The 23667-nt window shown below is 46.9% G+C and overlaps 1 protein-coding gene across 7 annotated transcripts in view; it reads right to left on the bottom strand.

The window, feature by feature from the left end:
• The window catches only part of ADAR (adenosine deaminase RNA specific), a 36730-nt gene extending 18497 nt beyond the window's left edge, over nt 1-18233 (bottom strand). For 4 of the 7 annotated variants that reach the window (XR_014793406.1, XM_084866706.1, XM_084866705.1 and 1 more), the window contains exon 1: nt 3170-3325. Coding sequence is in view for 3 of the 7 variants with exons in the window: in XM_084866706.1 (XP_084722832.1) it covers nt 3170-3184 (15 nt within the window). In the remaining 4 variants the exon portion in view is untranslated. Of the gene's footprint in view, nt 1-3169; nt 3348-17462; nt 17574-18118 lie in introns of those variants that run through there. The other 3 variants (XM_084866707.1, XM_084866710.1, XM_084866709.1) reach the window with 3 other exon arrangements.
• Nucleotides 18234-23667: the final 5434 nt, after the last annotated feature.

A 23667-nucleotide genomic window follows, 5' to 3' on the forward strand; every position in this document is an offset into this window, starting at 1 on the left:
TCTCCTGCGGTGTGGGGACACAGCACCAAAGCCGCCTCTCACCTTTCCCTCCCCACGTCTGCCCCTGTCCCTTCCTTCCATATGAGTCTCCAAGGTTTTAAGGGCCTCTTCTTCCTTCCCAGGCTGATTTCATCCACTCCCTCAACCTAAGCCGGCCTCTTCAGGAACTGTCAAATCTATCCCCTCCAGCCACCACCTTGTCCTTGACTTTCCAAATGCTAGATAACCTGTTCACTTAGATATCCTACCATGACCTCCAATGCCGCATATTCCAACCAAATTCACCTTTCCCCTCTCCTGCTGTTCTTATGACTGACAGTGGCACCTTCTGCTCTTGGTTATTCAGGTGAGAAACCTGAGTCATCTCTGCTGCCTGTCTGCCTTCCTCCATCCAAACATCAGGCAGCTGCCACATCTCACCTTGTCTGCCACCTCTGCCTTTCCCCTTAACCGTGTCACAGTTCCAGCCCCTCGGCACCTCTTACTGGGCTACGTAAGAGCCCCTCTGACCTTCCCAGGCCTCTACATCCTGACCCTATGGGCCTGCTTCTCCCTCTGTGGCCACCTGTTACAAGTCCAACCTGTCCTCACAGATCTCCTTAGATGCTGCTCCCCAGGAGACTTCTTCTGAGTTCCATCTCCCTCAGCTTCCCGTCTTTGAACTCCTCCTCCTCAGCACCTTTTACACTGCTAACTTTAGCTTTTATCAGAGCTATCGGTTTTTAAATGACGCGCAGATTGTAGTACATCTGAAAGGCGATTAACAATGTTAGGTATTCTAGAAATTATGCTCGACTCTCCCCTCCCGATATTCCCCTGTGGTACTGAGGAGCGTCTGCAGCCGGCTCCACAGGAAGCTCCTGGGACAAGGACTGTGTGTCCGTTATCTCTGCATTCCCAGCGCCTCAGAGAGCTCCTGGCACAAAGCTGATCCTGAAACCTATGTGGAATTAATGACCACGAACAAGACACCCCCAGACACACCGACCCTTCTCTTCTCGCCGCACACACTCCCTCCCCCAGCGCACTGCCAGGGCCCAGGTGTGCGGGCACAGAGCCGGAGTCGGGCTCACAAAAGCCGAGTTATGGGCGTTTCAGCACTTCCCTGTTTGGTTCTTGGACCGACCTTGGTAAAATAACTGCTTCAAAATGGCTCAAGTCAGTTCCTAGCCAAATGTTTTCTAGGTCTAAACTGCTTCTACTTGGCCAAAGTCTGTAAAACCATTTAATGTCCATCTACATAAGAAGAGGAGAGTAAATTATGACACGTTCATGCTACGGAAGAGTACTCAAAAAAAAAAAAAAAAGAAAAAAAAAAAGGTGTTGCGATCTATTTGTATTTTCACTGGAGGAAATTTAGGCATGATAAAATGTTAAATTAACCAACAAAAAAGGCAAGCTGCAGAGAACATGCATGCTAGAACGCCCCGTTTTGTAAACACAAGACACATCCATGAATATGTGAGTGGGTGTGTGTGCACATGCTAGAATGAGTACAGAAAAAAGAATACATAAATTTGTTAACAATGGCTATTTTAGGGAAAGATTAGAGGGAGATTATGTTTTCTTACTCGACAAACTACCACTTGAGAACAGCCATTTGCAGAACCTGAATGGGAGCGAGAGCAAGAAGGTGGGAAAGCACCTCAGGCGGAGCATTCTCAATCCCTCCATCGCCGCGCACCCACTGTGGTCTGTGCATTAGGAAAACCCTGTAACAAGCCATTTAACATCCACTGCCCCACACAACTGCACTTCAATCCAGTCTCGTCTACTGAGGATCAAGAGAAGAGCCCCCACCTTTACTACATGGGCTCCATAAAAAATATATTGATATGTGCAAAAAACTGCGTTTCCTTAAGTGCCTAATTCTTTTAAAGAAAATATAAATTAAAAAGATATATATGTATATACATGTTTGTGTGTGTGTGTATATATACACACACATATGATCATGGTTATAGTTAAAAGGTCCTATGTGTTTTGACTTTATATAGTCAAAACTCAGAATTATATACTAAAAAGGGTAAGTTTTACTGTGTAAATTTGCCTCTACTTTTAAGATATATATATAAAATACATATACACACATGTATATGTACATGTATTTTATATATGTATATGTATTTTATATATATATAAAAGGTGGGCAAAAGTAGGCTTACAGTTGTAATACAAATAAGTAATACAACTCTATCCCTCTCTCCTCCTCTCTGTAAAAAATCAATAAATGTATATTATAAAAAAAAAAAAAAAAGATTAAAGCCTGGCTGGCGTTGCTTAGTGGTTGAGCACTGACCCATGAACTAAGAGGTCACTGGTTGGCTTCCTAGCCGGGGCACATGCCAGGGTTGCAGGATCGATCCCTGGTTGGGGGCCTGCAGAAGGCAGCTGTATTGTTTCTCTCTCATTATCCCTCTCCCTTCCTCTCTCTAAAATCAATGAAGGCAGTAAGCCCTGGCCGGTATGGCTCAGTGAATAGAGCCTCAGCCCTGAGACAGAAGGGTCCCAGGTTCGATTCCATCGAGGGCCAATGCTCTATCCACTGAGTCAAACTGCTATGGCTGTCCTTTTATCTTTGTGGTTTTCTCCTCAGAGTAAAGGGAAAGGGAAATACAGTATATATACATTCTTTGCTTAGCACAGTGCGTTTGCGATTCACCTATACTGCTGCCTGTATCAGCCCTTCCCTCCTGTGTTTTGGCCAAGCAGCAGTCCATTATGCGGAAGCATTCCACTGTGTGTGTCATCACCTGTTGAAGGGCATTTGGTTTTCCAGTTTTTAGCGACAATGATAAAGCTGCTATAAACTCCCTCCTACAGGTGAAGGGTGGTTTTTCATTCCCCAAACGCCTTCAGGAGGTGCAGAGGACGCTAGAACAAAGCCTGTGGTCCAAGTGGGGCCCCAGGAGGGGTGCGGGCGAGGGTCCGAGGTGCAAGCAGAAAGCGGGGTCGGCTTCGCCTTGCTCTGGGCTCTGGCCTTGCTCTCAGCCCACGTGCCTGTCCCCCAACAAACCCCTTCCTCCTGCTGCTCCCACGGCAGCTACTCACCACGACGGAAAGGTGTCGTCAGCCATTCTGCTCGGTGAGCGAGCGCGCGCGCGCACACACACACACACACACACACACACATACACACACACACGCCGTGAACTCGGCCCGCCCTTACCTGCCTCAGGTCCATGGCGCCCCCCGAGGCATGTCCAGGCAGCGCGACCCTCCCCGGGTGGCCGTGGGGTTCCAGGGGTCCGCCTTCTGCTCGAGGCTTCGCGGGCGCTGGGGCGTCCGGGGGGGACGTGCGGGGGGCGTCCGGGGAGCCCGGACAGGAAGCAGGACAGGAAGCGCTCCTGGGCGGGGAGGGTGAGCTGGGCTGTGAAATGGCTCCAGTTCAATTTCGCTTTCGTTTCCCCAGAAGGACTGCCCTTTCGGAAAGTTTGGTCGGGGGCGGGGCTTGGGCGGCTCGAGGGGCGGGGCTTGGGCAGCGCGGCCTGGAGCTGGAGCTGCAGGTTTCCCAGGGATCACAGCCTAACGCCTCCTCCCAGAACTGGGCAGGGTGCTCTTTCTTTAGGAAAACAGCTAAATACCGAGCTCATGATGCCTCTCCCCACCCTCTCAGGCCTCCAAGGGATAAGGCAAAGGCAGCAGGAAAGAGGCGGGCGAAGTTCAAATGGCTGACATCCCTGCGGAGCACGCCTTACTGCTACTTCTTGAATATTATAAACGGGCACGAACAGGAGAGAGAGAGCTGCTATAGACTTTCTCCTGCGGGTAAATCGGTGGTTCAGAAGGAGGCCCTCCATGCATACCCCTTTAATCTCACAGCAGTGCTGCGGGGCAGGCATGACTCCTGTTACAACGCACCGTCACACTCGCTCGGGCTCTTTCTAAAAGACCACCGTGTTAGCCAGAGGAATAATTCAACTGATTTCATGATCACACTTATGCACCTGCTCTCCTTTGTTCAAGTTCTATAGCTCAATTCCATCGCTCAGCAAAGCCCCACCTGTGAAAAATCTCTTTTCTGTGTTTAATTTTATCCCCACTACTTTTGAGATTTACAAGGCAATCCCTTTACAGCATTATCACCAGCAGATGCCCTTCTCCACTGTCTTCTTTTGTTAAAAAAAATATAAATATATATATGTATATATATAAATTTTTATTGATTTCAGAGAGGAAGAGAGAAGAGAAAGAAACATCAAGGATGAGAATCATTGACCATCCATCTCCTCTATGCTCCCTCCTCGGGATGGAACTGTGACCTCCTGGGTCATAAGTTGAGGCTCACTCACTGAGTCACGCCGGCCGGGCTGTATATCTGCCTTTAGAGCTGTATAGTCTTTTCTGGGCAGGGAATATGTGTCACATCCCCACATCCCCAGCATGTGACTTTCTAAATAAACTTCCTCTTATAATTTTAGTTTCTTGGTTCTGAATTCTTTCTTTGCTAAACTGTACCGAGGTCTGGTACCCTTCTGGTGTCATTTCACCACTAACAACTGAAATGTCTATCAAAAATAAAATGCATAAATGGTGGCAAATGTCTACGACGGAATCCTACATAATAAAAGGCTAATATGCAAATAGAACGAACAGCGGAAAAACTGAATTGGTCGCTATGACGTGTGCTGACCACCAGGGGGCATGCACGGAATGTGGCGGGCGTTGGCCGCAGTGGGATGGTGGAGCAGGTGAGCAAGGCACCAGACCAAGGCGGGGCACCGGTGGCTGTCATCAGGTGAGCCTCTGGTGGTGACTGCAAATTCTCTGCTCCCACACGCTGCGTTCTCACCCGCCACGGAGCCGCCATCACACCCGCTGCCGGTGCCCGGTGCTGGCCCTGGTCTGGCACCGGGGTGCGAGCGGCAGCTGCTGGCCCCAATCATCCCGCAGGGGTTCTCCACCGCCCCTGGCTGGCAGCTGCCGCTCGCACCCACAGCCGGTGCCAGACCATCAGTTGCACCCACTGCCAGCCCTGATCGCCCCTGAGGGCTTCTTTAACCCCTCCCCCACACTCCTGAGGGGTGATTGGGGCAGTAGCTACTGCTTGTACCCACTGATGGGAGCAATTGGGGCTGGCACCAGCAGTGGGTGTGACTGGGGCTGCCGCCATCAGTGCGTGGGAGTGGGGGGAGAGGCTGAGTGGTGGTGTGGAGGATGGGCAGAGACCCACCCGTGCCCACCGCAGCCTCGTGGCCCACAGTTCCTGTCAAGGTGCATGAATTTGTGCACTGGGCCCCTAGTATTACATAGCAACAAAAATGGGAGAACTAGAACCACCTGGAACAAAATGAGTAATCATCTAAACATGATATGGAGAGAAATCATAGATATATGATTCCATTTATATAAAGGTCCCAAACCAGGCAAAATTAAACTACAGTCTGCACTGCATAAAAGACAGGATGGCTGAAGCCGGTTTGGCTCAGTGGTAGAGCGTCGTTCTGCGGACTGAAGGGTCCCAGGTTCAATTCCCGTCAAGGGCATGTACATTGGTTGCGGGCACATCCCCGGTAGGGGGTGTGCAAGAGGCAGCTGGTCAATGTTTTTCTCTCATCAACGTTTCTAACTCTCTATTTCTCTCCCTTCCTCTCTGTAAAAAATCAATAAAATATATTTTAAAAAGAAAAATAGGACAGGATGGTTACTGGAGGGAGGAAGGGGCAGGGGTTTGATTGGGAAGGAATGTGCTGGGTGCTGGTGATGTTTTAGCTCTTGACTTGGGTGGTGATTACATCTATGGTTGCTTTCCAGTCATATACATATGCTCTAAGCTGTACGTCACAATTTTATAAGGCGAAAAACAAGAACCCTCATTACAACCATTCTAGCCTCTGTTCCCACCTTCTATTTTCCATGTAAGTCAAATGAGTTATGTCTTGCCTTTCCTTCCTTGCCTCAGGGCTAAACAATTCCACGGCCCTTAATCCTCCTACAAGAATGTTCCAGAAAAGTCTTAATCACTGCTGCTGTGCACTGCTGCTGCCCCCATCCCTTCTAAGCAGATGGAAAATTTGTTTCCTAAGCAGAGGGTCAGATTGTTCCTTGAAAGAACAACTACTCTTGTCATTTAATCTTAGCAGCTCAAGTGGCTGTGGACAGTCTTATTCATAAACATTTCATCCACCCCAACCCCCAGTGACTGTTCCAGCTCCCACAGGGTGGGGAGGGAGTGACATAGACCTTTGTGCTGTTCTACTGGAGGGACTTGATGCATCGGGTGAAGCTCTTTACACCACAAGTAACAGGATGATTAGAGAAAACTTCAGAAAATACAGACAAGCAGTCAAAGTGATCCCTGTTCCTTCCCTGTCGCTCATCTGGGCCTCCCCTTCCTGCGTTCCCGTGCCCAGCAGCACCAGGTGCTCCTTTCCCGACACACCGACCCACCGACTCCCAGGGGGAGTGCCTGCCGCCCGTCCAGCTGTGAGGGAACCGAGGGCTGTTTACCAACACCACCACATGGCTGAGCGTCCCCATCTAGAATGAGGGGTGCACAAAAAGCCCCTCCCTGGCAATCAGGCTTTCGCAAAGCACTGCGCTCTGGCCTTTAGGGTCCTGGACTCCTTCGTTACGGAGGACGACTTCACCTGGCTACTGAGCTGGTTTTAGTTTCCAATTCCTGCTATTTTCGCCTCTTCACTATAAATAACTGCTGGTCTGGCTTGTTGTGGCTCTTCTGTTTAATCGCACTGTGTGCAGGATGAGGATCTACAAGTCTTTTCCGTCTACGATTTCCTATAACCAGACTCCTGCACATATGGGCCACGTCCAATTGGATCCTCTATCACCCTATGGTAACGCAGATGTCTGCAAACTCCTTCAACATTTGCTGTATAGCGATCCTGCAACAGAAATGTAGTGCTTGCGAATGGTGCTACTAAACTTGCAATATATTATCAAAAAAAGAAAAAAATAACTGTTATTTTTAATTACTAGGCCATTGTTTTAGAAAGGGTACGCACATAAACAAACTCATGTTCTTATCCTGAATCCTAGGAAATACATAATAAGCAATTTGTAGAGCTGCGAGGACAAATTTAATGGCTTCCTTTTTTGTTGTTTCTTTTCGCTTCTTGATCTTTGGGTTTTTATTCCATCAACATGATTTCAAAGTCCCAGGGCCTCCCCGCAGTAACCCATCTGCTTTGAGAGACTGTGAGGCTTTCTGCAGACAGACTAGTGAGCTGCCTAATTGGCTAGCAGGGCTCCACAGCTGTATTTATGCTGATATGTACACTCTCTGATGCTAATGATCAGACGGCGTCCTTTTTGACTGGCTTTTGAAGTCACAGGAAACAAGAGATGCCTCAGGTATCCTACAAGAAACATGTCTCCAAAAGCGGCTGAGTGCCCCTCCCCCAAGTTATCTGGTAAATGAAGAAAGGAAAGTGGTATTTTATAATTACCTATAGGCACCAGGCATGGTGACAGTAGGTATCTATAATATCTATAATAATAAAGGTTAATATGCTAATTAGACCAGATGACCTTCTGGACAAAGCCGGGGCCGAGAGGGAAGCCTGGGTCCTGGGTGCCTGCCGGAGGCCAGAGGAAGCGGGTGCCGGCAGCCGGGGGAAGGAAGGCCTACTCTTGCAGGAATTTCGTGCATCGGGCCTCTAGTTATTAATATCAAAGCTATCATATTATCAATAATGTCAAAACAATACTACTAACAATGGCTAACAGGCCTCTGCTGAATATTTTACATGTAAGTTTAAACAGTTAATGTACACTTAGCCTCATAACAACCCCACAAGATGATCCTGCAACTTGTGGTTTTGTGCATTAAGCCCTGACACCCTTCGCCTGCCCTCCTATGCTAGGCTGGTCTGGCCTAGACCACTGACTGCCCTCCAGTTTGGCTCTGAGCAGCACAGAGAGGTTCTGCTCCGGCCCACATTTGGATTCTGCTGAGTCAGGGTCCAAAGGGGGCCTCCCACTCACTTTTGCCTTCTCTCCCTTGTCTCTGACGCAGCCTGTGGTGGGTGGGCTGAGTCCCACCTTCCTGCCGGGGCAGTGCTCCCGTCGGTGCCTGCAGGAAGCAGTGGGGGGCGTGCAGTCCTGGCGCAGGCAGCCGCAGCCCGCGCTCTGCAGTGCTTTCTAGGGAAACAGGCTGCTTTTACCAACAGCGAACTGCAAGAAAGCCAATTTGCCAAATGGCCAATTCTCTAAATAACCAATTCACTAAGCAATCAGTATGCTGAATTAACTTTTTACACAGCTCGTCTTTGTCTTCCTTTTCTTTCTTTCTTTTTTTTTTTTTTTTTTTAAAAAAAGGCATTTTAGGATTTAAAAAAAATTCCCCTTTATTGATTTTTAGAGAGGAAAGAAGAGGATAGATGGAAACATCATCATGGAAAGAGAAACATCATTGATTGGCTACCTCCTGCACGGCCCCAACTGGGATTGAGCCTAAAACCTGGGCATGAGCCCTGATCGGGAATCGGGGAATAGAACCAGGGAACTTCTGGTTCAAGCGCTGAGCCACACCAGCCAGCTTGCCTTCCTTTTTCCAATTCTGTCTTCAGAGCATTAGAGGAAATGTACGCTGCCCGTCTCCCTATTGCCGTAGAGCTGGACACTGGAGGGGGGACTAGGGGACAGAAGAAGGGGTGAGGTTGAGGGGCTCTTGTAGAACTGATTCACGAGAACTGACCTAGAGCCATTTCCAGGTGTCTACAATCTGCTTTCCAAAGGGAATGAACAAGGCTTTGCTCTTTCTAACAGCAATCTTTTTTTTTTGTTTTTTGTTTGTTTTGTTTTGTTAATCCTCACCCAAGAACATTTTTTTCCATTGATATTTTTATTAGAAAGTGGGAGGTAGGGCGGGAGGTGGAGATGGGGGGTAGAGAGAGGGGAGGAAGAGAGAAAGAGAGAGAAAGGAAGAGAGAGAGAGGAGAAACATTGATGTGAGCAACACATCCATTGGTTGCCTCCTGCATGTGCCCCAAGAGGGACCGGGGATGGAACCTGCAATCTTTTGGTGCTCGGGTCAGTGCTCTAACCATTCAGGAACACTGGCCGGGGCCTAACACATATCTTTAAAAGCATCACCTTCAGCACTGACAAGGTCACATTGCATCTGCACACACAGAGGAGAAGGCGTATGAAGACAGTGCAGAGAGATCTGAAGATGCTGCCCTTGAAGACTGGGGTGATGTGGCCACAAGCCAAGTAATGCAGGCAGCACCGAAGCTGGAAGAGGCAAGGAATGGTCTTCCCTAGACAGAGCCTCCAGAAGGAGCGCAACCCTGTGACACCTCCGTTTCCGCCCAGTGATACTGACTTCCGACTTCTGGCCTCCAGAACGTGACGGAATACATTTCTGTTGTTTTAAGCCACCGAATTTGTCACTGCCGCTGTGTGAAACTAATACAGCATCCTTGACAGGCAGTGCGGCCAGGGAGCTCCGAAGGCAGGGCGAGGCTAACACAGGCTGTGCTCTGCAGCCAGGCAGTCCTGCATGTGAGGCTTTCAAAGGGAAAGGGCTGAAACAGACCAGGTTGTCCTAGATGACACAAGCGCAGCTACAATTTCCACTCTTCAGTTTAGTCAAATAGTACGGCCTTCTCACTATGGCCAGCAAAATTAGAGTTTTTATTTGGAAGAAAAAAAAAGGGGGGGATATTCTTACATACACCAGACTATCATAAACCAATAGCCAATGCCATATTTAAAATGGAATAGTTAGGCATTCACACTAAAATAATTCAACATTACCACTATTCTATTATTTCCTAAATTCTGAGGTGTCCTCCAAACATTTATGATATTGGGATGTGCAATCATACATTTCATATATTAGTCCCCAAAAGCTATTACTAAATCGATAGCATGTTCTCATGCTTATGGTCTAAGAATCAAAGAAACATGGCATTTAACATTGTTTTGGAAAATCTTGCATATTCTGTAGCACAAAACAAATAAAAGATAAACTATTAAAAAAGGGAAAAAAATCCAAATTATTTGCAGATCATTATCCTAATTAATACAAGATTATCTAAAAAACTCTTAAAACCAACATTAATTAAGGAATATGACTGGACATAAGAGAAATATACAAAACAACTTCCTTATATGAAAAATAGTATATTCTTAATAGCAAATAAAACATTTTAAAAAAAGAGAAACATCTATGTAAATCTTAAGAAATGTGAAGAGCCGGTAGGAAAGTATGAAACTGCTGAGAAATAATGTCTTACATAGGCTAGACCAGCCCCAAAGGTGATAGCCAAATAGTTTAGAAAGCCAATTAGTGCCAAATTAAAAAACAGTTTACTGCAAGCTCTAATAAGGATAAGGGAAGTAAGGAGTGGACACCTAACAAAAATGATTAATCTAAAGTTCAAGTGCAAATACAAACTGGCAAGAATGGCCAAAATATTCTGTTAAAAAGAGGACGGCTATGTGATTAAGTGAAGGCAGTACTGGCATCACACAGGAATGGAGCCACAGACTAACAGAGCAGCAACACACTCCCCGAAATAGACCCCAGTGTGTGCACGGATCTAACGCCTGGTACGGAGGAACCAAACGAAGCAGGGAGGGAAAGAAAGGTCAGTCAATACAGAGAGCTAATTGGTTGGCTTTTTGGGATAAAATCTATTTAGAGCCTTGCCTTATATTAATAAGCCAATATAAATTATAAGCAGATTAAAGGATTATTTGTAAAGTATTTTAAATAAAAACACTAATAAACAAAGTCATTGTGTATGACTTGATCTGTTACACAGCAATGGAAGACATCACAAAAGAGAAAACTGACATTGAGGTATATTCACACAAGATATTGACATCTGCAACATGGTTTAACCTCGCTGGAAGAAGCCACGCATAAAAGAACAATTCTTTTTACTTTAAATTTTAGAACAGGCAAAACTAACATGCAATGATTGACATTAGAACAATGGTGGCCCTTGGGGATGGTGGTGACTAGAAAGGAACATGAGGGACTTTCTGGGTGATGGAGATGTTTTATTCTCTTGATTTGAATGCTGATTAAATGGATAGACTATATATTTGTCAAAACTCACTAAATGGCACACATAAATGATGTGCTATTTATTGCAAAAAGAGTTAGGGAAACAATGGGATAAGGGCACCGGAAGAGGCTGAATTCACCATCCTGGCCACCACTCATCATCTGGGTAACACACACATTCAGCAGAACAAGAACACCTCCTTAAACCAGATCAACACACACAGATAAACACTTTCATGCAGCAACTTATGGAAATGCTAAGAACAGTAAGATCACATGAGAAGTATACATGTATCTGAATCTCAGTTTTGTGGAGCAAGCTTTGATATTTTGATTATTTTAAAGAAAATAATTTTTATTGATTTCAGAGAGGAAGGGAGAGTGAGAAAGAGAAACATCAACGATGAGAGAGGATCACTGATTGGCTGCCTCTTGCATGCCCCCTCCTGGGGATTGACCCACAACCCGGGCATGTGCCCTTGACTGGAATCAAACCTTCAGTTTGCCGCTCTATCCACTGAGCCAAGACAGATAGGGCTTGATCAGTTATTTAAACAAGGAAAAATATGTCATGTAGCACTAATGCAAGGATCTTTAAAATGAAACACAGACCTTTATCTAATTCAAATAGATTTTATGTAAACATTACATAATATTTTCATCAAATATCTTGTCTTAATCTGAAATAAAACTGAAAATTAGCTTTTTAAAGTAATAGGTCAAAAAGCAAACTATAAAAGAATACAGAATGAGCCGAGACCGGTTTGGCTCAATGGATAGAGCGTCGGCTTGGGGACTGAAGGGTCCCCGGTTCGATTCCGATCAAGGGCATGTACCTTGGTTGTGGGCATATCCCCAGTAGGGGGTGTGCAAGAGGCAGCTGATCGATGACTCTCATCGATGTTTCTAGCTCTCCATCTCTCTCCCTTCTTCTCTGTACAAAATCAATAAAATATATTTTTCAAAAAAAGAATACAGAATGAGGAAAAAACATTTTAAAATATATTTTTATTGATTTTGTACAGAGAGGAAGAGAGAGAGATAGTTAGAAACATCGATGAGAGAGAGTCATCGATCAGCTGCCTCTTGCACACCCCCTACTGGGGATATGCCCGCAACCAAGGTACATGCCCTTGACCGGACTCGAACCCGGGACCCTTCAGTCCCCAAGCCGACGCTCCATCCACTGAGCCAAACCGGTCTCGGCGGAAAAAACATTTTAAAGCTTACAAGCAAAGAAAGAAAAATTTAAAAACACACAAAATATGTCTACATAAAAATGAAAAATATATATGTTTGATGATAAAGCCAAAATTAAATGGCAAACACCAAACTGGAAAAATATTCACAGCGAAGTTTTTTGTTTGTTTTTTATAATGAGCACATACTCATGTTTTTTAAGGAAATTTGTATAATTTATAAAAATAACACAAGGACCGAAACCGGTTTGGCTCAGTGGATAGAGCATCGGCCTGCGGACTGAAGGGTCCCAGGTTCCATTCCGGTCAAGGGCATGTACCTTGGTTGCAGGTACATCCCTGGTGGGGGGTGTGCAGTAGGCGGCTGGTCGATGTTTCTAACTCCCTATCCCTCTCCCTTCCTCTCTGTAAAAATTCAATAAAATATATTTTAAAAAAATAACACAAGGGTCCAGATAAAAATTTTAAACACAAAAATTAAAAGATAAAATGGTTAATAGGCATATGCAAAGAGTTCAAACTTAAACATAACAAAAATGCAACTTACAATGATGAACATCAAAAATGTTCCTTTTTTAGTTAAAATACCCAGTCCTGGAAAGGGCAGGGGGAGAGAGGGCCAGTGGAATGGGTGGGCATTGCCATGTAACAGGGCATTCACTTTAGGGAAGTCAATCAGGACTTCCCTAAAAACTACGAGAGGGTGAGGCCTGATGTGTGGGGGTAAATAGCAGCGTGTCACCTCGAGTCTTTACAGTATTTCCATGAGAACTTTTCTCTGTGTTAAAAGAAACCAATAGGAATTCCCCACCTCCTTTGGTTGTTGTTGTTGGAGGTGAGCATGACTCCATGATATCCAGGAAGGTGGAGGTGAGTGGGAGATAAGGTTTGGACCTCCCTGGGAGAGCGTGAAGGGCTGCCGAAGGACAGAGTTCACTCCTGGCCACTGGCCCCTGCATCCAGCTCTGCACCCCCAAGCAGGGTGGCTTTGCCCCGGGGAGCAGTGGTGGGAGCATCGGAAGCACCCCGAGGCAGCTTGGGAAAGGGCAAAGTGCAGATCAGCATGTAGAACGTGGCTGCATTTGGAAACGAAGCAACAACCAAATTACATATATATTTTACTTAATTAGTAGCTGTAACTGAACAATCCTAAGAAAAGATCAGGAAGGAGACACACATCAAGCTATTATCAGTAGTTCTATCTCTGAAGGATGAGGTGAGCTAGATGGAGAAAGGTCTCCTTTTATATTTTTCTAACCTGAAATAATAATAAATAATAATAATAATAATAATAATAATAATAATAACATTTTTTGAGTGTTCTGGTACTTAAAAAGAAAAATGTTTGGAAATGCACAAGCTTTGATCCCAAAAATTCTGGTCAAAGAATGAGCTGTTATTTATAAAGGGTTTAGAACAGTGTCTGGCATATTATAAGTGCTCAAGAAAATGTTTTAAAAACATAAATAAGGAAAAAGACTCAAACTATGGAAAAAGCCTTCATCTACAACCCATCGCAGTTTGTAAAGGCTTGAGGGAGTCCAACATCTGAAAGGGAGGAATTTCCAGGCGGCCTCTCCTGGGGCCTGACCCTCAGCCTCTGCAGGTCCAGACAGATGCACCTGGGGGAGAGGCTCCGCCCTTCCAGGACGAACCGCGTGGTACCCGAGTTCACGGACTTTTACAGGGAGAGCCACCAGGTAGATCGGCATCCTCATCAACACCATGCCAGCATTTTCTCGCTGTGGGCAGATTTTCATTCATTTGTTTAGTAACATTTATTAAGCACATACTACGTGCCTGGCACTGTCCTAGGCCTTAGAGATAGAGCAGTAAACAAAATGAAAATTCTTTTCCTATTATTTTCATGAAGCTGATGTTCTAGTGAGAAGACAGGCAAGAAGCAAATAAATGTCAACTGGCTGCACGTGCTCTGAAGGAAGAGCATACCGGGTAAGCCTGGGAGGGGGACACAAAGCAAAGAGCACTCTGTCCTTGAGGGCCCTCAGTCTAGAGAACTGACCGGTTTGGACAACGACCAGACAAATCAAACCCCCGGCTGAGTTGGGTTGAGGTGTTTACGGGAGCACAGAGAAGGGGTGCCTAACTCACTGATGGAGGCCAAGGAAGCTTCTGGAAGGAGAGGCCTCCCCTGAAACCGGAAGGAAGACAGCCATTGGCATCTAAGGAGAGGGCAGCCCGAAGGGCAGGTGCAAAGGCACGGAAGGGATAGAGAACACGGTCGATGCCACAACAGGACAAGTGCGTGATGGACAAACAACGGCAGGCGGATTCCTTTCAGCGGGAAGGCTCTGGAAGGGCCTCAAAGAAGTGGGTGCACATACAAACACATGTATGCCTGCAGACACACATGCTTAGTGTAGTCATCTGCTGTTTTCGCCTGCTGAGTACTTCTGTACTTCCCATCCCATGTGGTTAGAGAGAGGCAGTTTACTCCTTCGTCCAGGAGTGGGCCTGTGACACAGACCTGTCCCATCAGTCACAGATCTTTCCCAAGTATTTAATTTTGCAACAAACTAGTAACTACTTGTCCACAATGATTAGATTAGAAGGCAGCGCTGAGGTCACAGGCTGGGGGCTGCCAGGACAGACTTTTCAGTATGTGTAGTGAAAACAGCAAAAGAGACTGAGGCTAATAAACCAAGAGGAGGAGAGAAAGGCAGGGTCAAGAGAGTCCTCATGATTTCATTTCAGCCTCATGACCCAGCCAGGCCTGAAGCTCGTCTTCGTATTTCCTAGTTAAATGCTCCCTGAGGGGAAAATAGCCCAGCTTGCCTGGCTCAGTGATTGAGCATCAACCTATGAACCAGGAGGTCATGGTTTGATCCCCAGCCAGGGCACATGCCCAGGTTGTAGGCTCAATCCCCAGTGGGGGGCATGCAGGAGGCAGCCAAGCACTGATTCTCTCTATCATAGATGTTTCTATTTCTCTTTCCCTTTCTCTTCCTCTCTGAAATCAATTATATATATTGGGGAAAACCCACTTTTTAAAAATATATTTTATTGATTGTTTTATAGAGAGGAAGGAGGAGGGATAGTTAGAAACATCGATCAGCTGCCTCCTGCACACCCCCTACTGGGATGTGCTTGCAACCAAGGTACATGCCCTTGACTGGAATCGAACCCGGGACCCATCAGTCTGCAGGTTAATACTCTATCCACTAAGCCAAGCGGGTCAGGGCAACCCATTTTTGCTTGCTAGTTTACAATGGTTTTCAGCCATTTGCAACTAGATTAATATACCCCCTTTTGGGGAAAGTCCTTCACTGTGCGTGTGGTAATGGTGGGGAACGGAAAAAAGGGAGGATGGGTTGAGTGAGGGTTTCTCCCATGAAGCTTGATGAAGATGGCGAAACAGGTGGCTTCCGGGCATCTGAGAGGACATAAAAGCAGCAACAAAAGCTTGGTGTGTAAGTTGCAGTTGATATGGATGAGTTCTATAAACTTGTGAGTTCCCAATAATTCACCATACAGCCTGTCATCTTCACACAGAGCCAACAGAAAATATCAAAAACACTAAAAATATCACCTATTTAAACCCACTTTGCCATTCCCACATTAATGTGCCATGAGTCACAGACCTTGCCCAAATATTGAATTTTGCAACCAACTAGTATTTTGAACTCTTTACCCCTGATACCAAACATTTATCCAGTGTTCTCCAGCTTAACTCGAACAGCTGTAGCCATGGTGGTCCAAGTCTAACAGATGTTACAGCGAAATAAACAACTGTATCTCAAGAGATCACCACGGAAGCCCAAAAGCTTAGGTCCTGTTGTTCACACATCTTAAAACTCTAATCAGTTGGTCACAGATAACAAGATCAATCTTGGTCTCAAACACAGCTTCAAATCTTTAAATCCACGCATCAGAAAGATGCTCATATTACATATCGCTGGGCTTAAGGGAGCCTTTGTGTATTAAGAAATGGGTCTCCCTCTGGCAGAAATAACACCTTAAGACTTTTTTCTTCTTTCCACGGGTATTTACCAACTGCCTGTTGTGTGCCCGTGATCCCAGCACTCTGTGCCCATAGGCCTTTCCTCTTTTTTTTTTTTTTTTTTTTCTGGGTGAAAAGGCCAAATCTGGTTTCACATCTGGACAACCCTGGGCAAAATAAAAGATAATTTATCACTGCCCTTATGCCTCCTTTCCCCCACTACACAGAGGTCCACATTTCCAGGACCCTGGCCACTGAAAAATAACAAGCCCCGAACTACAAGCCTGAGGGCCTGGGTGCAAGTTCCAGTTCTGCCATTAGCTAGTATTGAGTCTTGGCCAAGACTCACCTTTTCCATCTGTAAAATGGGGATAAAAATTATTGCTCTGGATTGCTGTTGGGATTAAATTAATTAACACCTGGAACGCGCTTGGTACAGCGTAAAGCACCTAACAAGCGCTCCATGAAAAGAAGCTATAATTAATAAGAATAAAGTGAGGCCCTAACCTCTTTCCATTTCTAAAATGGTGCGGTCTATAGTAGAGAGATTATGTGTTTTGAGGTTCACCCCTCCACCTACCCCCACCTGTTCCCCTGGCCTGCCGAGTCTGAGTTATCATATCTAGCGGAATAGCAAACATCCAAAATAGCAAAAAGTCCCCCTGTTTCTCAAGCAGCTGTAACAATGGGAAACCTTCGGAGGGAGGGAGCAAGTTCAAGTGCCTGGGGACTGTGCCCTTACTAATAATAGCTAGACACTTTAGAGTCTGACAACAACCCTGCAAGGTAGATAGAATTATCCTCCTTTTGTAGATAAGACCAGGCAGGAGAAGAGTGGCTCACTCAATGTCACTCAGCTGGTAGAGGGCACACCGACCCCAAAGTTCATGCCCCTTTCCGCTGTGTCCCCGCAACCCCTTCCGCCAGCCAAGCACTCAACTGTTTGTCAAATAATGAAAAAGTGAAAAGGATATTCCAGGACCTTAGAAACGACGGGAACAAGCCTTCTTTGGTCAAGAAAGAAGTTGGCATCATCACTCCCATTTGCTCGACCATTTAATGCTCCTGTGTTCTCTGCTTCCAATGACCTATCCCAGCAAAACCGGCCTCCCTCGCCGGCCACGGCCACGGCCACGGCCACGGCCACGGCCACGGCCACGGCCACGGCGCAGGCCTGTCTCCTCCGTTCGCTGCTCAGACTCTGCTCCCTCAGCCAACCACCCACCGCGTTTCCAAACGCAACGACAGGTGTCTCCTTCGGAAAGACAAGTTCCCCCCAACTCTGACACCAACTCGCAGCACCTGAAGGCAGGCTTACCTTCTGGAGGGCGCGAGAACCAAGCCCCGCAGATGCAGGCAGGGGAGGTGACGCAACGAGGCCTCCTGCACCAGGGCCAGACCCGATCGGAGCGCGGCAGCCGTGACCCCGCAGTGGGCTCCCGCGGCGGCCGCCTACGCCATCCCTGCGTCAGGCGCGGCGCGGGCGGGCGGCCGGCGCGATCCCCGGGGCGCGGCGCGGCGCGGGCCTCTGCAGCGAGCGCGACCCGGCGGCGCAGGAAGGCGCGCACCAGGACCGGTCCGGGCGCCCCTCAATCCACTCACTCCCCGAGGCCAGGGGGAAGCAAGGGCCTGTGGTACCCAACTGTTGGGCACCACCTGGCCCGCGCGCCCGAGCATCCGTGCGCAGCTTCTGCTGCCCACAGCCGCGCGCGCGCACACACACACACACACTCACACGGGCGCGCACACGGCTCACGCGTCCGGGACCCCGGCGCCCGCCTCCCGCCAGGCTGCAAGCCCAGGACCCTGCATCCCTCCCCGGCCCCGCGACCCCCTCGGAGCCCGCGCGGGAGCCCACGCGGGAGCCTTCGCGCCACCCCTCCCATCAGAGTCCGAGCCCGGACAGGCGGCGCGCGCCAGGCGCCCGGCCCGGGGAGGGGAGGTGATGGCGAAGAAGGGGAACAGGCCTCTTACCGGGTCGTGCAAGTGTCCGGACGCGGCCCTCGGCGGAGGCTGCCACGGCCGCCCGCCCGCGCTCCCCCGCCCGCCCCCACCACGTCGCGCGCCGCCGCCGCCGCCGCCGCCGCCGCCGCCGGACGGGAATCGAAGGCGCGGGCGCGGCTTGGTGACGTCACCGGCGCGCCGCGCGTGGGAGCGCACCACGTGGTCCCGCCTCTTTTGTCTGCGCCCCACGGAGGCTGGGACGTCGTCGCTCTGGTTTCCTCGGGTTTTTACCGATCTGTTAGTGGCACGGTGGGCACGATGGGGAGTAGGTACTTGGGTGCATTTTTGCGCAGTCTTGATTCAGCTCCTCAGTCATTAAAAATTTTTATTTTATTTTTATTTTTTACAGAGAGGAAGAGAGGGATAGAGAGTTAAAAACGTCGAAGAGAGAGAATCATCCATCAGCTGCCTCTTGCACGCCCCCTATTGGGGATGTGCCTGCAACCAATGTGCGTTTCCTTGACAGGAATCAAACCTGGGACCTTTCAGTCCGCAGGATGATACTCTATCCACTGAGCCAAACCGGTTTCGGCCATCCGAAAAAATTTAACCCCCATTGATTTTTAGAGAAATGGAAGGGATGGAGGGAGGGGGCCAAAGAGAGAAACACCGTTTGGAATCCAACCTGTAACCCAGATATATGCTCTTGACTAGGCATCAAACCCGTGATTCTTCAGCACTCTGGCCGAGGCTCTAACCACTGAGAACACCGACCAGGGCAGATTTTCTTCCTTTGAGCTCAAAGTACTTATCCATGCTAAGTTGCTACTTAGATAAACTTTACAAGTTTCTGAACGTCAGCTTTGGTTTGTCCCATGTGCTTTCTGTTCCTCTTGTTGTAGCAGAACCCCCTCTTTCTTGTGAGGAATTGATGTGATTGGTCAATTTAGGCTGACCCTCCCCTCTTCAAGGGGGTCTTATGACCTAGGTCTAGCCAATCAGAATCCTCCTCCACTCTTGTACAGGTTAGTTGATGGCTGGGCATGCAAATGAACATGCAGGGAACCAATTAGAGTCTTTCCTAGTTTTGCAGGGGGAGCCAATGAGGAAGAGGGCTTTTCCTTCCGGGGTAACCTGGGATGGTGTGGGAGAGGCCTTCCTGAGGCCAGCTCACCACCCTGTGGGGCGTTACTGCCTGGAGAATGAAGCCACGGAGGGATAAATAAAAGTGACAGGTGAAGTGAGCGGAATCTTAGGACATCTCTGATCCACACCCAGCTCCATTAGAACCCAGAGGCAGCCTGGGCCTCCTCTCAATTTTGGGAGTCAGCCATTTCCCTTTCACTGCTTAAGTTTCTGTCATCTATATCCAAAAGAATCTTGTCTAATACAAGTATTATATTGACCTTTATCTAAATTTAGTAGAAACAAAGCAAACTAGAAGTGAAAGTGGAAGAAATGCTGAATTTGAGATAAAGTTTTTTTGGGAAAACAACAGACAATTTCTAAAAGCTCTTTTTTTTTTTTAAGTTAAAACATGATGAATACATTTCAAGGTTGAGGTAATTGTGTTTTATAGTTTACCTTGAGGTTTCTTAATAAACACAAGTTTAAGTTTCTAGAACAATTTAGTCAATTGCCTCAAGAACGAAAAGCCATCTCTGATGTCTAACCCAGTGGTCGGCAAACAGCGGCTCGCGAGCCACATGCGGCTCTTTGGTCCCTTGAGTGTGGCTCTTCCACAAAATACCACGGCCTGGGTGAGTCTATTTTGAAGAAGTGGCGTTAGAAGAAGTTTAAATTAAAACAAATTTGGTTCTCAGAAGAGATTTCAATCACTGTACTGTTGATATTTGGCTCTGTGGACTAATGAGTTTGCCGACCACTGAGCTAGACTGAGGGCTCACACTTTCAGATCAGCTGTGGGACCTGAGGTGGGCCACAGGACTTCTCTGAGCCTGTTTCCACATCTCCATCACAGGACTATTGACCTTGACCCTGCTCACTCATGGGATTAGCAGCAAGATCCAACATCACAGATAAGAAGAGGGAATGTGCCTTACCAACTACTCTAAAAATAATTCCTTCATTTGCTAGAATTTATACACCTAATTACTAAAATACATACACAAGGCTGTCACTTCTATGCAGATTCATCAGAGCAGCTAGTTTTCTTAAAGAAACCATCACCACAACAAACCTCGTTAGGCACGGTTTTAGACACCCACAGGTAACGTGTTTCCCTTCTGCCTTTGGAACCAGCTGAAAGCCAAAGGCCTCCTCAGTGCCTGATGCTAATGAGCTGCCTGGTAGCAGAGAGCCCTCCTTTCTGGAGAGAAGTCTGGCAGGGAGCTGCTCTTTTCCTGGTGTTGGCGGTTCTTCTCCCCCACCTTGGAGGTTGTGCTGAGAGCTCCCCCTGCAGTTGACTACAGCTCTGGCACCTGCCGCGGGCTGCTGTGGTGCCGGGCTGTCTCTGAGGACATATTTGACCACTAGATTGCCTCCCTGGATCATGCGGGTCTTTTTCTTTAAATGCTGGCATCCCAAAGCGACTGAGCATCTGACCCAACTATAAAACAGGCCATTTTGCTTATAGCTGCCTCCCCCCCCCCCCCCGCTCTCCCGCCTTCAGCTTGGGAAGAAGAATTGAGGCTTTAAGGTGCCATTTAAAATACCAAGATAATATACCATTTAAAATAGCAAGACTTTTGTTAATATATAGGAATAAACAAAAGAAATGTAAGCCCTCTATGAAGACAATGGCAAAACATTACTGAATGACAATAAGAATTAAACAAATAGCCAAGACCGGTTTGGCTCAATGGATGGAGTGTCGGCTTGGGGACTGAAGGGTCCCGGGTTCGATTCCGGTCAAGGGCATGTGCCTTGGTTGTGGGCATATCCCCAGTCGGGGGTGTGCAAGAGGCAGCTGATCGATGACTCTCTCTCATCGATGTTTCTAACTCTCTATCTCTCTCCCTTCCTCTCTGTACAAAATCAATAAAATATATATTAAAAAAAAAGAATTAAACAAATAAAACATTCATGGGTAGGACAATGCACTATCATGTCAGTGGCTGTTGGAATACATTTCCTCGCTCCCTCTCTTCGGATACTCCAAGCACTGATCCCATGAGTCCTGCTTCCTTCTCTTCCATCTGCCCACTTCTCTCACCAATTCTAATTTATTCCAAGCCCTTCTTATTTCTCTCCTGGATTTATGAAACCGCCTGTTAACTGTTGCTCCTTTCCAGAACATCTCTCCACAACTGCAGCGAAGTTTAGCTTTCTAAAATGCTTGACTAATGTTGAAGAAAGAGATAGAGGAAGATACAAACAAGTGGGAGCATATGCCACGTTCCTGGATTGGCAGAATTAACATCCTTAAAATGTTCATACTACCCAAAGCAACCTATAGATGCAATGTAATCCCTATCGAAGTACTAACAGCACCAGGAAGAAATATTCCAAAAATTTATATGGAACCCAAAAAGTCCCTGAATAGCCTCAGCAATCTTGAGAGAGAAGAATAAAGTTGGAGGAATCACAATACTGGATATCAAACTATACTGCAAAGCATTGTATTCAACCACAAAAAGGAATGAAATCTTGGCATTTACCACAACATGGGTGGACCCTGAGGGCACTATGCTAAGTAAAATAAGTTACACAGAAAGAAAAACACCATATCATTGCAGTTATGTAGAATTAAAAACACCAAACTCATAGATACCAAACTCATAGATACCGAGAACAGATTGGTGATTGCCAGAGGTGGGGTGTGAGTGTGGGTGGGGACAAAATGGGTTAAGGGAATCAAAAGATACAAGCCTGTAGTTATAAAATCAATCAATCATGGAGATATAATGTACAACTATTGCTTATAATATTGTGTTGCATATTTGATTGCTGCGAACAAAGTCTTTAAAGTTCTCATCACAAGAAAAAAATCCTATAATTATGTATGGTAACAAATGTTAACTAGACTTATGGTAATGATCATTTTGCAGTATATAAATGATTGAATCATAATGTTGTACACCCGAAACTAATATAATGTATGTTGATTATACCTCAGTAAAAATAAATTATTTTAAAAATATCCTATTCTTTTTACGTATTTTTTTATTGATTTCAGAGAGGAAGGAAGAGGGAGAGAGAGATAGAAACTTCAATGATGAGAGAGAATCATTGATCGGCTGCCTCCTACCAACCTCCTACCCGGGATGGAGCTCTCAACCTGGGCATATGTCCTTGACCAGAATCAAACCTGGAACCCTTCAGTCCACAGGCCGATGCTCTATCCACTGAGCCAAACTGGCCAGGGCTAAAAATATCCTATTCTTCATCAAATTTCCTGTTTAATTTATTTAGATCAGTTTAGACTCAGGTTTCCTATTTTATTCAATGAGTTGTAATCATTATTTTGATGCCTTCATTGTTGTTAGATTTGCCCACTCACTGGGAGTGCCTGTAAGCTGCCTTCCAAACCTTTTTGACATGCTCCCCCATCCTTTTAGCCAGTTTCTCGTTCCGGTAGACAGATGAGTCTTCTTTATTTTTCTGAAAGACTGAATTAGGTATATACAGAATTCAAGTTAGTTATATTCGCTCTAAGAATGGCATTCGGAGTTAAAATGAAACATCCTCCCAGGATTTTAAACCATGCGGTGTGAACAGACACAAATGAGAGTCCCGGCTGATCAATGAGAGCGTCTGTCATATCAGGAGAAATGAACCCGCACCCCGTGTTCTCCATCAGGAGACTCTCCTTAGAAGAAGCCTTTGAATGGTTTTATTTATTTATTTATTTATTTGTGACTCCATTTTCAGGTTCTTATTTTTTTAAAAAAAAAATCTGTGTATTTGTTGTTCGGTGAAAAGTTATGAATAGTTCTGCAAATTCTCTGCTGCCCTCAGCGGACAGACTATGTGTGTAAAGAGAGTCTACTCCGGCACTTGAGAACGGGCACCTCCCTCCAGGTCTCTTTAAGAGCTGCCCAGGCCAGGCGCTGCCACGGCGACACCCTGGACCTGTCCGGTCCCAGACTGGAGCCTGGTGTGTGCTAGGCACTCAGCATGGCCGGCTGGAGGGCCAGGTGGTCACGCACCGTGTCTCGCTCCTGCCCACAGGATGGCAGCATTTAGTCGAGGCTCCCGCCCCAGCAGCGGCCCGGCTGCCTGGGAATGGGAAAGCACCGGCTTCCTCCTGCAATGAGGGAACCTCCTTCCAGGAGGGAAACACAGGAAATCGTGCCCCCTGTTCCCTGCCCACCCTTTCTCCAACGTGCTTCCCGGAGGATGGCTTCTTGGGGGTGAATTTGGTGAGGTTTTGGGACCCGGGGCATCCGTCCCGGAAGGCCTGTTAAGAGCTTGTGTGTTCGCTGAAAGCGACCCAGGAGGCTGGAACCACCTCCCCGTTTCACCTGAGTCCTTGGCGCAAAGGATTGTGGTTCTGTTTAAAGAGAAAGGAGGGAAGCGAAACTATTGAGCACGTGCTGCGTGCCACGTTCTTTAAACCAGCCCCTGTCCGATGGCTCCGGGCTCCAGCAGTGGTGGAGTCCCTGATGTGTCCGCCT

Source organism: Pipistrellus hanaki, assembly GCF_964339955.1.
Source record: "Pipistrellus hanaki genome assembly, chromosome: 18".
NCBI classification, from domain to species: domain Eukaryota; kingdom Metazoa; phylum Chordata; class Mammalia; order Chiroptera; family Vespertilionidae; genus Pipistrellus; species Pipistrellus hanaki.